General features: G+C 48.3%; 1 protein-coding gene across 1 annotated transcript; it reads left to right on the plus strand.

Moving 5' to 3' along the window:
- The first annotated feature begins 596 nt into the window (after positions 1 to 596).
- LOC135904738 (ipis-1-like) lies at positions 597 to 16,690 on the plus strand. The gene is made up of 3 exons (XM_065435688.1): positions 597 to 1,010; positions 14,614 to 14,860; positions 15,015 to 16,690. Exons 1-3 carry the CDS (start codon positions 994 to 996, stop codon positions 15,939 to 15,941), a joined length of 1,191 nt encoding a protein of 396 aa, XP_065291760.1. The 5' UTR covers positions 597 to 993; the 3' UTR covers positions 15,942 to 16,690.
- The last annotated feature ends 860 nt before the right edge of the window (positions 16,691 to 17,550 follow it).

Raw genomic sequence — 17,550 nt, forward strand, 5'->3', positions numbered from 1 at the left:
TATGAGGCACGCCGTAGTGGAGGACTCCGGAAATTTCGACCACCTGGGGTTCTTTAACGTGCACCTAAATCCAATCTTCCTAATTATGAAGCAGACTCTGACGCAACAAAAGTGATGACGTGCAACCGAAATGGTAAATGAAAAGAGGGAACACATCATGATAGGTACATCTACTAAATGTTCGCTTAGGGCATAAAAATATCTCAAGGTGCAATTATTATCCACGTGAACGATGGATCTTAACAGTCGAGTAAAGAGTCACCAGGAAAGTAGCTTGAATTGACAAGTGCAACGGCGCCAGCCAACCTGCAGACTGTTTCCAAGGGTCTGCGCACACAAAATTCCATCCTTTCATGACGTGACATCCGTCAAAGACGATCAAGTCAAAGCCTTTTCCGACGGATGCGTTGCTCTAACCAAGGCAGTGGAATACAAACATTTGCACACACCGCCCCTTTCCCGTATACGCACACTCGACTAGAGTGCGTCTGCCTGCGGAAGGGGGTCACCACTTGCGCTGAAGACGCAAGTCGCTCTCACGTGCACCCTTCCCTCTTCGACAAGATGGCGCTTCTTACGTTTCTGCTTCGCTTCCCCTTTGCAGACCGGCGGCGGTGAAGGGGCAGAGCGTACACTCAGGTCCAGCGGAAGGAGGTGTGTTCCTTCTCTCCGGCCAAAACCTCACTCACCTGCCTGTCTGCCCCGTCTTCGAAACCGGCCGGCCCTTCGCGCAGGTCTCGCCCTTCCCTTCGCCCGGCCCCGTCGGCCGGAAAGCGGGCACAGTCCGTGAAGCATCGAGGAAAAGCACGGCTCGCAGTCGGTCGAGCAGGTCGCACAACCGGCGAGCACCCGTCCCACTTTACCCGAGTGTCCGCGACCGCACTCTTCTACAGCGAAACACCGAGAAAAGGCGAGGCTTAGCAGTGTCAGCCAGAAACCGCCGAAGGCAGACGACAAGCGAGAAAAAGAAAGCGCCAAGCAGCAGACGACACAATGGACATAATAACCAGGTAAGCGCCTTTGGTCATTTCTGTTGTGGTCCTCCCCGTGGCTCGGTTACCTTGAGTTAATTTCGCGTGCGCGTGCTCTTTTATGTAGTTTAATTTTCCTTCTTCGCAGTCCCTTTACATATGTGATTAGAAGGGTGAACAAATCAATTCAGTGTTTTACTTCCCTATACAAGGCCTGCGTGACGCTCTTAGAAACGCTCACGAAACATGGCTTCACGTTGAGTGCAACGCGAAAGATTTTTGAAAAAGCGGAAAGTTAAGACAAAGCATGCTCCACCACTTTACTGCATTTCCCTAATGTGGTGTAAAATTGGCAAGCTAGTCGAAAAAGCAAAGCTATCGCTTACCGTCTCCGAAAACGGGCTCAAAGCAGCCTAACTCATCTGAAAACCAGCCACAATTTTTCCAAGCCAGCCTCTCTGCTCCAGCTTCGAGAAAACGCGCGGAACGCCAGCCTGCTTCCTTGTGGGTTCGCTTTGTTTTTGTCGTTTTTCTTGTATGCGTGTGTGCTCAGTGCGAAACAAACAGGGCATGACGAAGCTATGAAAGAACTTCCACCCGTTCACTGGAAGTCCGCGCTGAAGCGCGGCAAGCTGCCGTTAAAAGCCCTTTATTCCCTCCCCCCGCCTCTGGGTTCCGCTTGAACATTGAATCGAACTTTAGCTTTGTAGCAGCCTGCCGTCTTCTACTGCCTCGCGAACACTTGCCTTAACACAAACTGTCGTTTTAACACTTCAGGCCGGAGCCCTGTCTTCTCTTCACCGCATGCGATTCAAAGTCGCTGTAGCAACAAGTCTTGCCCATTCCAGGCAGATTACTGCGGCGTCTATACCTGTCCATTAGCCATTCATCCTTACCAGTAGAAGATTGTAGCAGTTCCGACGACAACGATAGAATGACTGCCTTAGTGCCACCGGTTCGTTTTCTCGGGAAATCAGCAGTCAGTCGAAAAGTACAGTTCTGTGAAAGGTTCTGAAAGGTTCTAAGGTTCTTTAAAGAACATGAGAATCATCCAGATACCTTTTAGCATAGCGTGGTGACCTTTCGAATTGTTTCACGCTACTTTAAGAAGCGCAAGCTGAGTTTTAACCAAGCTACTCGATGGAAGCGCAATCCCTTTGATGGAAACCCTTTCATCTCCGGTGGACGTTCGTATTTTCCCAAAGCTAACAAGGGTTACACGAGATATTCCAATGTATTTCCCGAGTTGCTTGAATACTTCGACAGTACGCCCTACAGCGCGAATGCAGTCACAGTTTTTGTCGCAGTGCAATTGCACGCAACCGCCGATCACCGGCTACGCGACTGCAAATGCATCCCGATGGAACCGTTAGATAGCAGCTTCTCGGGCTACAGTTACTTTTGTTTCAAGCGTAGCGCATCGTAGAACACACGTCATCGCAAAAACCGGCCTTCCCTGTCCACGCGGCTGCTTTGTCGAAGTGCGCTTGTCGAACCGTGTCGCGCTTCGTCCGCAGCGGACGTCTCCGCTTTTCATTCTTTTTTTTTTCTGCGCGCGTTTCCTCAACTGCGCAGAGCGCAGGAAAATTGCCATTGTGACGTAATGGCCCCGCTATCCTCTTATGCTGATAACCTGGTATCTAGACCCTCCTCACGACCGTCGCTAGAGCGAAACCGTTCCCTTTTCGGTACACTCTAAGAACAGTTTACACCCTTTGGCTTGCCCCTTCTGCCACACAAAAATAATCGTCATCTGCCTTGATGCGTTTCCTTCCTTTATCGCTGCGAGCCCGGAACTTTCCAGTAACGAACGGCACGCGCGTTATCAGCATAGAACAGTTTACACCCTTTGGAGTGCCTCTTCTGATAACGCGCGTGCCGTTCGTCCCTGGAAAGTTCCGGGCTTGCAGCGATAAAGGAAATGCATCAAGGCAGATGATTATTTTTGTGTGGCAGAAGGGGCAAGCCAAAGGGTGTAAACTGTTCTTAGAGTGTAGGATGTTTCGGTGCGTTACCTTCAGTTAATTCGCCAAGGTTATTCTTTCCTTTCTGTTTCTTGGAAGTTTCACTTTATTTGGTGATTCACTTCGTTCCTTGTAATTAAAGCGAGCGAGAAATTCTGCCCGCGCATGATTTCTCAGTCACACTTGTTAATATTTCTCGGTTTCATTTGTGGAGATTTGAAAGTCTGTTCAATTAGTGCGTTTTGTATGGACTTTATTCACTATTACCCAACATCTTTCCAGATTTTCCGGACCGGTGACATTTCTTCTGACAATACATTTATAACTATTACGTGAAAAGTCAGTAGCTGTCGCCATTACAGGGTGTATAAATCTTTCGTTATTTTTCATTTTAATAAAGTGCATCTTCAGTCAATCAAAAAGTGAGCTTTAATTAAGCAGTTCTAGAAATGCGTACAAAAATAGTTGAACCGTTAGCCTATGTGGCTAGCAGCTGGTCTAATACGCAAAAGTACATATACACGTCAACCAAGTACATATCGATGCGTGCTAGTAGGTACTAGCCACATAGGCTATTGGTCCAACTATTTTTGGTCGCATTTCTAGAACTGTTTACACTCACTTTTTGATTGATTGATTGAAAATTCCCTTTATTAAAGTGAAGAATAGATTTAGAACGTAAGAACATTATTTACATGAATATGTACCTTTTTCTTTTTTAACGAAGAGCTCTTACGTTTGGCTAGACAAGAAGAAGCGTTTACATACAAGAACAACATTTCTGGTTGCTTTTATTTCCACAGGCACAGTTTTCCAAGTTGTAGCGCCAAAGAACTCTAATAATCGTTCACCGTAGACATTGCTGCAATAAGGAAGGTTTCAGTTAAAGTTACTTGCTTGCCTGGTGTTTGCACGCGGTGTTTGCCATGGCCACCCGATTCTTGGCCGATGCCCCGCAGTGGGCATTCGAAACAACCTTTGACATAATCGACACCATCACCGTCATTCCGTGCATAACTACAGCTATTTACAAAATCGTCCCACACGTCGTCTGCATCATATATGTATACGAACAGACGGCTTCGACTGTGCCCCAGGAGGGCCCTCGGGGGGGGGGTTTTATGCCTCCTATACATCCACGGCGTTCAACGCATTCTGGAAGTAATCGAATACGGGCACTTAAGGCACCTTGTCTCGCCGTAATGACAATCTCGTACGAACGCGGCCGTCGCAGTTGCGTAAGATGCTCGAGCTCGTGGTGCGATTCAATGCGATCTGATCGAGGAAGCGGTCTTGACACGCATCTAACGGCACCGCCGTTACATGACACGCTTCTTTTCCTTCTTTCTCTTTTGGGTTTGTGAGCTTGCTCTGTTCGGCGGGGCTACGACCGAGATCGCCTGCGAAGGTTGCATGAGGCGTTGCCCGTCGTCGGTAATTTCGTTCCTTAATAACAACCCGCGTTGTTTGTGCGTGGTGTTTCACTTGCCTCGCTTCAAGGACCAAGGCCAAAAAAAGACGGCTTGTTCCGCGATTAGACAACAATTGAGGAAGGATGAAACGGCCTTCCGAAAGATGCAGGTGTGCTATACGTAAGCCTATTTGCAGGGCACCAGGAAGGTGGGAGTGAAGCGACGATTCTGTTAGCCTTCGGGGCGTACTGGCAAAGTGAGATGGCGCCTAAATGTTGCGAAGTAAGCAGTAATAATGTACTATAGATGCAAAGATGTTGCGGTTTTAGTCAAATCAAGTCACAAATATTTGATTATATACACGTGGCTCGGGAAAACGCGTGCCGTATGCCGCGTCCATGTCGATGGCAAACAAAATTTAAAAATTTTGTTAAGACGGTCTCTTTTTGAATGCGGTGCTCAAAAACAACGTGGGATGCAAGCCCTTGCGTTCTGTTGCAACCCTGTGAGGGTTTTGTTACACTGTGCTTTAGGATGCCTCGGTAATTCTATACTACTAAAAGAGCCATGCATGAGGGGCGCTGAGAAAAAGTGGTCGTTCAGCGAAAAAGAAAGAAAAAACAGGAGAGGGAGGGGGGATTTTGGAGCAAAACGAAAGTTCCGACCTGTGCGACACTGCTAGTTTTGTCGTAGTCCATCCTACACTGTTTATCGTCTCAATCTAAAAGTTCACGCCATGATAGTTCCTTTATCTACCGCAAATTATTTTGTCTACGCTCTGAGCCATTGTTTGTTCCGCTGTAGCATAAAAAAAATAATAAACTCGTGAACTTTGTAGTTCTATAAAAAAGAGGGCGTAGTTTGCAAAGGAAAAACAAAAGAAAAGGAATAATCGCTTCCTTGGGCATGTGTTTTCATTCTGAACGTAACACTCAAACCACAAGTTTCTTGTTTCCTCCATCAAAATACGTCTACGCTTTAAGGAGTACAGTAAACGAGACACTTGCTACTGCTTTTTTCTTTTTCTTTATACGCACAGCCAGACACCCGAGGGCGAACAAAGCAAACGCTGTTTGCCGTAACGCTGTTCAGAGTGTGCCCCCGTGCGTGGCTTGACGTCGCGATACAAGCGCAATCTGCCAACAATGACCGCAAACCTGTTTTGACGCGTGCATGCGGGCCTTCGTAAATGCACGTCGCCTTGTGACGCGCGTATCCAAGTCAAGGAGAAACCAGAGTACCACCACCGGCGGCGGCGCCATAATAATGTCGGCGGCCGGCTCGCCTTGTTTTCTGCGCCGTCACGTCGCGTGCACCTTAATGACTCCTTTAGGGCCTAAGGATAGCACGCGGCGCCATCTTGGCTGGCGAGTTTGGGTTTTCCTTCCCAATCTCTCTTTTCTATTCTTTTGTTCAATTTCGCGTACACAAGCGGGAGTCGAACAACAATAACAGCAAAAAATAGCGTGTGATGCGATATTTCCCGTCTTTCTTTTATTAGCGGCGACCCGCTTTCCGCGAATCTTGTGCCAGTGACTGCGACGGATGGATGGATGGACGTTATGAGCGTCCCGTTTGGAACTGGGTGGTGGGTTGCGCCACCAAGCTCTTGCTATCCTTGGCTTGAGAAGTCGACCCTCATGACGATAAAAGTTTTCACACACACACACACCAATTTTCTGTTCTGTCCTACAGTGAGCTCAACGCACTTTAAACAGTGAATAAAAAAAAGAGGGGGGGGGGAAGGTAACTGAATGACTGTTGCGACAGCGTCGTTGAGCAATTCGTAGCGTTAGTTGGTTTTGTATAAGGTCGCGCGAGGCGCTCAGCGCGCCTTTCTCCTTTCGCTTTTTTTTTTCGTCATTACGAATTGTTTAACGAGAAGCGTTTTCGCCTACTCATCCTGTCGTTAAGAAGCTGCTTAACCCTCCATATGTACAGTCCTTTCCGCAATGCACACTTGCCTGGGAGACGATTACTCTTACGACATGAGCATAGAAATTTTACTTGCGCTTCAGCATTAGGGAAAAAAAATTTTCTGGGCTACATTTCGTTGCATCACTGTTGCATGCACCACCCGGTTGCTCAGAAGTACTGAATGCTGGGCGTGTTCGCATTCCATACTCGAGGAAGAATGGCGTCAAACACACGGGGACGCGAAAGAAAAGCACGAACCCGCAGCGTGTGCTCGTGCCATTAGAGAGCTTTCGTTTAGGGGACGCAAGCGGCTTGCGTACGCAAGAACTAGGGGCCACTGTACTGAGCATGCGCAGAACGCTACGGCTGCGCATGCGCAGTAGCCTCGCCCCTAGTTGCGTGCGCAAGCCGCTTGCGTCCCCTAAACGAAAGCTCTCTATTTTTTCTTGGTTGCTCAGCGGCCATGCGTTGTTCCTGCTGGACACGAGTTCGTGGGCCCGATTCCTTCGCCGCTTCAATATGCGCGAGAAACGCTCACGAACTTGCGCTGCCTTTCATCGATGCCATGCCAACACCGCAGTGAAAGCTGTGTACTTTCCGGTCAGGCCAAACGGTGGTGTACGGTCGACGCGGTTGGGACGCCTATACATCAGGCGCGCTCCTATCTTATTCCAGTCGTTTCAGAGGTTGGTTAATAAGAGTGTATCTGCATTTCACGCGTATTTGAATAAAGAAATCTGAGTTGCCCCGAGCTAAAGCTTCCTCTAAACAGGGCACCGAACTGGTGATGTTGGAAACGGCATGCTTCTGACTGCTCACTGTTGCATTGCTTAAAATGGCTAAAAAAATTACCTTTAAAAGTGATCTTAAAGAAAAGAAAACAAAGGCCCATTGACACGGCCCTAGTCTGAGATTTATTTGAAAGACAAAAATGTCAGTGGCGATTTAACCGTATAAAGATCCGACCGAGACGCGTTAGCATTACGTCGCACCTGTCGCACCACCGTCAGTGGCACTACGTACGTATGTACGCTCTTCTAAGCTCTCCCAACCCCTCTGTACCGCTACCACGTGACCGGCCTCCTACACTTCACACAAATGTTATTTTTTAAACTTTGACACTCCTAATGCTAAGGCATCAAAACGAAAGCGAGTATGCACATATACATAAACGTGTCCTTGATATTTTGCACGCACGACCGTACCAGCTGGTCTAGTAATGCATCCCGATCAAATATAAGTCAGACAGAAATGAACATGCACCGTGCATCCCGCGAAATATACTTAGTCATGGGACTCTACTGGTGTCATCATGAGTTGTTCTGCTTTAACCTTTTCTGCGTGACACATACTTGTAGCTGCCGTATCGCTATATATAGATAGTTTAGCCAGAGGACTGCGTGTGCCAGTGATAATGCACGCACCGAGCGCTGGTTCTATCGCGACGTTATCATGACATTTTCAGTGGCTGAAAAAAAACTGACATACATTTGCGTGTTTATTTTTCAAGTTTCCTAGACCTCAAAACCATAGATGTACTCCCAAGCCTCGTTGGACCCTAATTAATTTACTGTATTCGCTTTTCTGTGAACTGTATAGTTCCGGTTTTGTTTCCCAAAACGTGCGTGTCTTTACTTCATCAAGCAGGTGGTCACGTGAGAGCAGAGCACAGTGGCCTTTTCGCACTGTCCTCTGTGGAGACCGTCTTGCCCTGTCGTCTGTACTGCTGCACCGGGTCGCTCAGTAAACAGTAACAGCACGACACAAGTCATAGCGAGCCGAGTCGTCAGCTGTCTGCTTCTTGCAGCCACCATGTTTCCCGAGGAAATTCCGAGAGGTCATCCAGTAGGACGGTAGTTTTTAATGAACTTCAGTAGAAACAACACTGAAAACTACCGTCCGTCTTGCAGCAGAACGGTAGTTTTTAATGACCTTCAGTAGAAACAACACTGAAAACTACCGTCCGCCTTGCAGCTAGACGGTAGTTTTAATGAACTTCAGTAGAAACAACACTGAAAACTACCGTCATTCTTGCAGAAGCATGGCAGTTTTTAAAGGACTTCAGTAGAAACGACACTAAAAACTACCGCCCTGCGGCAAGACCTCTAGAAATTTCCGCGGTAATCACGGTGGCTGCAAGAAGCAGACAGCTGAAGACTCATTTGGAATGACGACTCTTTTAATGAACTTCAGTAGAAACGACATGCATAAGCACTCACCGCCTCTCTTATCATGATCACCCATCCCAGTACTTTCACTCCCCTTCCCTCTTCCAGAGTGCAGAGTAGCAGACAAGAGCACACTGGCTCAGGTCGACCTCTGTCTTTCCTGTCAACAAATTCCATTCTATTAGTAGAAATGACACGATTAGAGGTTCGTAAGAAGAAAATAAATGGATGAGCAATACGGCTGTACTGAAACGTCCTCAGGCACCTGGGAGGAGCAGTTGCCGACAAGTCTCTCAGCGCTATACATCTGCCTGCAGCCAGCCAACAGCTTCTTGCCGTTTCCTTCGACTCTACTAAAGCCTCCAGCAAACAATAAACATACAAGCATTAACGTTGGCGCTATTAAGGGTCGTTGTGGCTTTAATAACCCTTGAGATTGTGGTGATTTGCTGTGAAAGCGCATGACGTCCTCTGCCATAGAAAAGGAACGACGAATTGGCGCTTTAGGGAAGCTGCAAAACTTTTTTTTAAATAAATGTGTTGCGAAATTATGCGGAGCCAAATTGCTTTCGCGGGGGGATAAGTTTGCCACCGAGGGAACTGGCAGAATCCTGCCTTCTCACGGTGAACTTATGACTGTGAAGAGCGAAAACTCACTTTGTCGGGACGCTGCATTTCATAAATATGAGTTGACCAGAGATGGGAGTGTTCTGCCCAGTACGTACGAGTCAGCTTTCGACCTTCAGGAACGAGATCCTGTCGTGAATAACACTGCGTCGACGGGTATGGAAATTCCGCGCCTAACGTGTTGCGCTCTAAACCGTATGTGTTCGTTTACGTAAGCAGGAATATTGGTCCTCTGAATCCGTTCTCACCTTGACGGGCGGCACACGCAGCTGTCACTTACGTAAGAATAATCGTTCCTTCGCGCGTACGAAGTGTACCCTCTCCCCCCCCCCTCCTCCAAACTCCCTTCTTCGTCTTATGAACTATTCAGTGCCTGATACAGTTAACATGCGTTTCTTTTTTTGTTGATGCCTTGTAAGGTAAAAAGAACCCTCGCTTTGTCGCCTTCGCATTACCGCTTGAGCGTGAAATGGCAATGACGGCCATCTTTTTTTTTACTGTTCTTCCTCGACGCAAGAATACCTTAGTCTGCGTGTATACTTAGGAATGCCTGTAATTACGCGTTTGGGTCGACGCAATTTCCTTATCAGATTTGGATGCTTGCAACTGGTCGGAGTGCGGGCTTCACAATTCCATGCGTCGTGTACCATTCTTTCATGGCACATTGGGAGAAACGCACAACGAAAAAAAAACTGCGCTAAATAAAACCCTACAAAAGAGTTGTCGTGTCGTCCGTTGTACTCTTTATGCACAGAGGGCACAAGTCCCGCAGCGTCCGCTATAACTTTCTATGGGCGTTTTCTAAACACTCCTTGATGGGAACGTTAACCCAAAACACGCGGTACTAACAACGCGCGCTGCGCAGCCAACTAAATTTGCGTATCCCCGAATGCGTATGCGCGTGCTTCTTGGAAAGATGCATGCATACCGCATCTCATTGGTTGCGCGGGAGTTCGTTCGCCGTCGCCAAAGACCGTAGTCGCCAGGCAGCACGAGAGTTGGCGGTTGGCCAACTCTGGCGACTCTGGCTGCGGGAATCTGCTCTGGCCGCGTAGAGCTGTGCGCGTTTTTTTGTTTTGTTTTTTTCCCGAGCAATGTCACGACACGGAAGGGGGCGATGAAAAGAGCGCCAAAAGACCTTGCACGTAGGAGCACTTGGAGACTGAGACGCTGACGGTTTTTTAAAAAGAGACCTAAAAAAAGGTTTCCTTCTTACGACGAAACCTCGAGCAAGGTGCTAACCTTCAGTCCATTCGACAAAATAGAATGGCGGCCGCCGCCCCCTACGAGATTGGAGAGATACAACACCTCGCAACGAGATTGTTATCGGGTCGTCGCAACTTAGGTAATCTGTACCGCTTCCTGGGACGGCCTTGCACGGCTGCGAGGTCTGCGGGAAGGGATAATAGTGTATAGCTCCGTTACCCGTGCCCTCTCTCACCGAGCGTTCTTGCTCCGATCGATTGTCGTGCTTGGCACAGAGTTGACATACGGCGGGGACGCGCAATGTGCCGTCGTTTCGCGTGGCCGTGAGATCCGTGCGATGCGGGTTGTTGCGACTGCACTTAGCGCAATCGTTGGCCGGCGTAAACGGACAAGCGAAACGCGGTCGGCTCGGTAGCTGGACATGTCGGTCGCGCGAGCGCCGGTTATCCGAAAGCATGGTCTCGGTCCAGTTAGCCGCGACTGCGTGTGATATAGCGCCCGAAGGAAGTGTACGGGCCTAGTGCCAACCATCTCGCTTGTTCTTCTTTTTTAAACTCTCTCATCTAGCGCTTGTCAGGAAAGCGCGACTTAAACGTTGGCTCTAGACTCTATAGGTCACGGACGCGACGCGTCTTGCCAACTATATATAGAACGTATCACGATACCAAGCGATCTCGGGTAACTTGCAAGGTATTGGCTAAGGCCGGTTAAACTTCTGCAAGTACGCACATCTCGGGCAAGTGAAGACAGATCAAAGATCGAGACAGGACGGAAGGCTTGCGATGTCCTGAACAAACAAACGTATTGGCCGCGCTCAACCTTTGGGCGTTTCTTTTTTTTTTTTTACATAACGTGGAAAAGAACTCCCACTTAGTGCAGCGCTCGTACTTCTAACGCGGATGTTTGCAATCACATATACAAAAGCCCCGTTTCGGTCGGGGCGAAACGCAAGCATTTACGCGTTTCTGAACCGATCATTGCACAGCAAGTTAACCCTTCATGGGCAATAAGTGTTGCCTACCGGCAACACACAATAAATTTTTATCTTGCTGAGTTTCCATATTAAGTACAGAATTTCTGTCCATCTGCATTCGGCCCAAGACTGAATGCAAGGCAACCAGCGTCATTTGTTGGTTTAGAGCAGGAACACGGGACGAAAAAGAAGTTTGGCACGCGACTCGCTTTCGTTTGAAAGTGCGGTATGATAATCATTGGTGGCGACTACACATCCCTCAGATCCTATTCGTGCAGACACAGCTAACACCACTGAATGTGCAAATTAAACGTATTCAACCACCAAGTCTATACAAGATAAGCCTCCAGATAGAATTGGACGATATGTTCCCCTCAAATGCTGAACTAATGTCATAACAATATTTAAATGAACAATTACAAGATTACCTTTCTCTCCTGGAAACAAGCAATTTAATAGCTACTGATTCTTCACGCTTTGAAGAAAAGGCTGGCATGGACATCTACTCTCCTACGCCCACTTTCATAGTGCTATTGGCCAGTGTTCTAAGGGTGCGCAGACTTCCCGCTAATCATTCGTGAGCTGTCGTAGTTATAGATTCTCTATAAGTATGTTCATCGCTTTCCAAGACAACGAATACAGCTATCTTAAGTGTGTTCCAAAGTTTAGTTCCTACAACATTAAAAAAAAAAATAGGTTGTGGGTTCCGGAACACCACGTTTTGTACTTCAACTAAATGGCAGGTTTATTAGCCAGATCATCTATAAGTGGCCTTTGATTCCTGTTTTACCGGACACATCCGCCGTGGTTGCTTAGCGGCTATGGTGCTGGGCTGCTATGCACGAGGTCGCTGGGTCGAATCCCGACCACGGCGGCCGCATTTCTATGGGGGCGAAATGCGAAAACACCTGTGGTACTTAGATTTATGTGCGCCTTAAAGAGCCCCGGGTGGTCCAAATTATTCCGGAGTCCCCCCCCCCCCCCCCCCTAAGGCGTGCCTCATAATTACATCATGGTTTTTGCACGTAAAACCCTTTTTTATTTTTCATTTTACCGGATACATATTACGTCACCGCATCGAGGTACAGAAAATTCGTTTGCAAAATTATTTAAGTAAACTATCGCTGATACCATCTCTAGGCATTCCGCATCTCGGTTTTTGCTGGAATAAACTGTGGTGTCCTTCTCGGCAATTCGAAGTTATATACAGTAGATTACGCTGTCGCGTTCCGCAATCGAATTTTTATTTACATAGAGCTGTTTTGACAATGTCTCCTCTCTGCCATGATCGTAAGGGAAATTGAACCAACAGACCACTACATTTTATCATGCAAATGATATTCACACCAGAGAAAGATATTACTCGAAGCTCCACCCTGCAAAATTGGATTAGGGTTAAGTACACCAGTATTATCATTTGGGGCCCCATACTGTGCTGTAGTCAGAGGCGTTTGTTCCGCACTCTCTGATTATTTAACTGAGACAAAACGATTACCCTGCTAATTGCTGTATTTTTAACCTACATAACAGATCTGCATTCATTTCGCCTAAATTGGTTTCCGAAAGATCTTTACTAAGATTAACTCTCCCTGATTGTGGCCTCTTCTAACATTCACCTTTCGGTTAGTCTGACTGCTCCTTCGCGAACTAAGTTATTGCAACACCTTCGGCTGCGACGGCATCAGACATGTAATGTAAAGCAAGTGCAATGTATACACCTATGGTTCACATATGCCGAGAGCTGTGGGTAGAAGTCACAAACGAAGCCTTAGGTGGGTTTGGGTGAAGCTCACTTCCAGTTCTCGACCTGGTGCTGCCCCCCTATACTTATAAAATTTTCCGCAAAATATTTTTTAAAGGTTGACGATTATGCCCATTCTCGATGTATTTTGCAAATTTATTACACAGACAAAAACACTTTTTAGTGCATTTGTCTCGTCCTACAGAGAATTTGAGATGGTTACAATTATTCTGGAGTTTTTGTGGAGGAGCTTTGGAACCAATCTCCAGATTGTTTTTTTTTAATTAAGCTCTGCTAGACAGAGTAGTTGTCAAAGTAACAGCGTTGTAAGCTTTCTCGCTGTGTCCTCATTGCTCAAAGGAAAACGCGCCTAAGAACTCCATTTTTTCGTTAGAAAAGTTGAGTATAGTAAGCTTAAAATTTCCTCTAAAAAAGACGTGTAATTTCTTTTCCTTTAAACTGCTACGCGTTTTCTTACTGCAAAAACGTAATATTTTATGGCTCATGTGCGTCGTCTGTAGTCGTATGGCAGTTAACGAGAAGTACCGCAGTAACTTGCTTATCTTGCTCGTCTATTACCGTAGAGTACCATTACCCAATCAGCGTATATGCATATTCTTGCTCGGAAACCAATTGCTGATCATACTGCCATGGCCATGTCCACACTTACGTGCCCAGCTCATGCTGTTCGCGCATGCCACATCCTTCCTGTCTAAATTAGTGCTACGCTGTTTTCGTGCAACTTAAGAGGGAAACAGCGTTCGTCATCGGGTCGGATGGTCACGTGTGACCAGGAAAATACGACGCTGGTTGCAGTCATCTTAAGCGAAAGCGAAAATATGCAACGAGAATGTCCGCCATACCTTTGACATGTTCAGGAAAGGCAGGGTCCCTATCAAGGAAACCAGTGCAGGCACGAGCTTGTAGTTGACTCAAGCTGCTATGCCAGATATCCACGGACCAACACGTGTGCTTTCATGCGCAAAAGCGTCTGATCCCCCAGACGTTTCCATAACGGCGACTGGGCATCTCTTGACGGAATGGTCACCACTCCTTCTAATTTAACCTTGAGACACCTCTAAGCATCATAAGGCACATCACTTTCAATGATTTTTCAAGGTTAACTGGGAAATATTTACGTGAAATAGTCATCCCGGATACGAAGTGACGTGCCTGCGGAAGTATCCATCGTACTTCGAACGCCAATCCGTCCTGACGACTGTATTTTTTTATGCCATGTACCAGTACTACCTCGGTGCATTGTCCTACAGGCCTTCGCGTTCAAGGGCCCTCATATGGCAGTAGTGCTACTCAATAAAATACCACCACTCGAGCTTTTTACGTCTACGTAATGTCATCTCCTTCTCGCGTATCTTTTACTTTCGTCTCAAATTTCGCTAAGGTCCCTGTCACACTTGTAGTGCGTATACGTTTTACGCACTTTGCAGCGAACGTTTTTCAGTCCTCTGAAACGGTCATGCTACATCTAGCATTAGCAATCCGTTTCTCCATCGACAACTCGCGTACTCTTGCAGGGCTTTCTGTGTCCACATTTGGTCCTTGCGCCAATAACCAACGTACATTATCATCGGTGCAGCGTCCAATCACGCGCGTCCTTTCAACTCTGTTCGCAGATTCCTGCGGTACCTCTTCTGGAGGGCTCCCGCGCCGCCCAACCGGCTGCGCGAGGTCCTTCTCAACTTCTCCGTGGAGCTGCACAAGCAGCAGCTGGCCGAGCAGGACGCCCTTTTCAGGGACAACGTGCTCAGCGCCCCGTTCGCCATCGCGCTGGCTCTGACGGCCACGCACGCCGGCAGCGGGAAAGCCACTGCGGCGCAGATTGCCAAGGCCCTGCGGCTGCCCGAAGAGCTCATCGAAGAGGTGCGTGACCAGTAGTGTGTACCAGATTGCGGCCATGCGTAGAATACCCCAGTGACCAGTCAACGACTCGCGTTATCCTTTCTGTCAACTGTCACCCGGTCCGTGAGCTAACCTGAACCTCTCACATGCATGTTCATTTCTTTCGCCTGCGCAGATACGCCAAGAGTTCACGGACATGACACAGCGCCTGGCCGACTGCGGGCCGGACTTTCGCATCCACCTCGCCAACGCCATCTTCGCCGACCGCAGCTTGGACGTGCCGAACGAATTCTGTGACCTCGTGGAGTCCGCGTACGACGGCACCGTCAAGCAGGTCGACTTCCGGAGCGACCCCAATGCTGCCCGCGCGGTCATCAACGCCTGGGTTGAGGAGAAGACCAAGTGCAAAGTGACCGACATCATCCAGTCCGGCCAAGTGGACGCGCGCACTTCGCTACTGCTCGTCAACGCAATGTACTTCACGGGCTTCTGGGACTCTCACTTCAACCCGCAGTACACGGCGCTCCGCCCGTTCCACGAGACCAAGGACAAGACATCCATGGTCGAGATGATGTACCAGCGAAAGAACTACAAGACCAGCTGCTGCGACAAACTCGAGGTGGACGCGCTCGAGATGCCGTTCGTGGGCAAGAAGCTATCCATGGTCATACTGCGACCGCAAAAGATCGACGGCCTCGACCGCCTCGAGAAGAAGCTGACGCCAGCCCTGCTGGAGGACCTGCTCAGGTCGCTCGGCGAGGACCACGACGTCGAGATCTACTTGCCCAAGTTTAAGCTCGAGCACACCTCCAGCTTTCGAGGAACCCTGGAGACGCTGGGGATCCAGGATCTCTTCACGGACCGGGCCGACCTCGGTGGGGTCAGCAAGACCTCCGGTGTCAGGGTGACCGGTGTCGAGCACAAGGCAGTGGTCGAAGTGGACGAAGACGGCGTCGAGGGCCTTTTCCTCACGCCGCTCATCATGATGTGCTACGCGGGCGTCAGCTTCAACTACAACGTGAACCGGCCCTTCATGTTCCTCATCCGCAGCTGTGATCCAGACGTGATCCTGTACATCGGATCGGTGCGCCGTTTCCAGTGAGCGGTGGCCTTTTTGTTGATGTGCGTAGTGAAATTCCTGCGCTGTGCCTATCTTTGGTGGCTCGTACGATTTTTTTGTGTGTATACGCTGCGCGCCAGGATTGGTGGACCGAAGGAGACTGTGCTGCAGGGTGTGACGTAACGGTGGTGCTGCAAGTTCTGCAAGAAATGCTTTTTTTTTTCGAGGTGCCTCGGTAACCACTTTCTTCGGCTGTGACGTCGTCGTCGCCGCCGCTTCCTGTCGAGGTCGTGACGAAAGGCCGTTTAGTATATCAGTTCAGATCACTGTACAGTACAAGCAAGGACCTGCCACTGGTGCCACCATTCTGGAGCCGCCTTCAATGCTACTTCTAGGCAAACGATAGGACATCCCATCCTCGTCATCGCATGAACGGGACGATGCATCCGTAGCTCTGATATAAAGAAAGCTCGTGTGTGGGACTCTAATAAGCAATATGCCGGTGCGTACCTCTGACCCTCGGGAGTCAACGAAATGGATAACCAGTCATACAGAACTCGGTCCCTACCGTCCTCTGCGCAAACCTGCGCCATTGCTCCGAGTTAACGCGTTCACTGCTGTACTCGCAGCACTGGACTGTCTCAGATTTGTGGATCTTTCCGTTTGTTCGCACCTAATAGAAACTCGGGCAACTATTTCGCGCACAGAAAATCCCGATTTCCTTCTTACAAAAAGAGATTTTATACAATTGTACAATTATGTGTATGTTTCATAAATGCAGTGACCTAAAACTACTTTCTTCTGTCAATTTTCTTGACACTTATGGCATTTACACGCGAAAGTTACTTTCCAGTGTGAAGAGAATTCATAGATGGTGTTTTGTGCACAGCAGTGAAGGCGGGTGAACATATTTCCCGAATCTTCACAATTCCTCTAGCGAAGCAAAGTTCACGAAGTCTTTAAGGGGCTTCAGCGTTCCTGTTCTGGATCTTCTTGCGTCTAAATGTCACGAACTTCACGTAATCAATGCGAGTGGACTTTATATGGAGCGTTCAGATGCCAAGTTAATCCTGAAAACGGCCAACTTCGTGTGGTACTCAACACAGTTAAGCCTAGACGGTATCTGCGAATAGATCTCGCCACGGCGGCGTTCAGGAGGCTGCCTATTTTTGTGGCCTGTGTGTTATCTTTTAGGCAAAACTGAGTCAAGGTCCGCACTCGCAAGGACATCTTACATTTTGATTAGCGCGCTGTTGGCGCTTTGCGTTACGCGGTCAACCTTTCCAGATGAAGAGATTATGTGTACACAATATCCTTGCCTCGAAGGAAAACTTACCGGCACGGAAAGGAGCAGTAATGGAAGGACGCTCATTGCGTCGATGCACATCTCGATAAGATTTGGAAACGAACCTGAGCAGCAGTCAGAAGGCCCGAACAACACTACCTGTGCCTCATAGATTGAAGGTCATGCAGTGGACGTCGCGCCAACACCGCCAAAAGATAACTGCCGCGTCAGAAAACTGGAAAAGAAATTACTAACCGTTTTGTAAACGGCAGGGTTTGAGCACCGCATTGCGTTTTCGGCCGTTTCCATGTTGCTAATATTTTTCCCGAAACCTGCTGCTTTGAATTGTAGGTGATGCTACTCAAA

The sequence above is a fragment of the Dermacentor albipictus genome, chromosome 7 (genome assembly GCF_038994185.2).
Source record: "Dermacentor albipictus isolate Rhodes 1998 colony chromosome 7, USDA_Dalb.pri_finalv2, whole genome shotgun sequence".
Taxonomy (NCBI): Eukaryota; Metazoa; Arthropoda; class Arachnida; order Ixodida; family Ixodidae; genus Dermacentor; species Dermacentor albipictus.

Bases quoted from the DNA above. Each gene is read 5' to 3' on its own strand.
- LOC135904738 (XM_065435688.1), top strand. The intron at 14,861-15,014 runs GTGCGTGACCAG...TCGCCTGCGCAG, and splicing joins CCGAAGAGCTCATCGAAGAG to ATACGCCAAGAGTTCACGGA.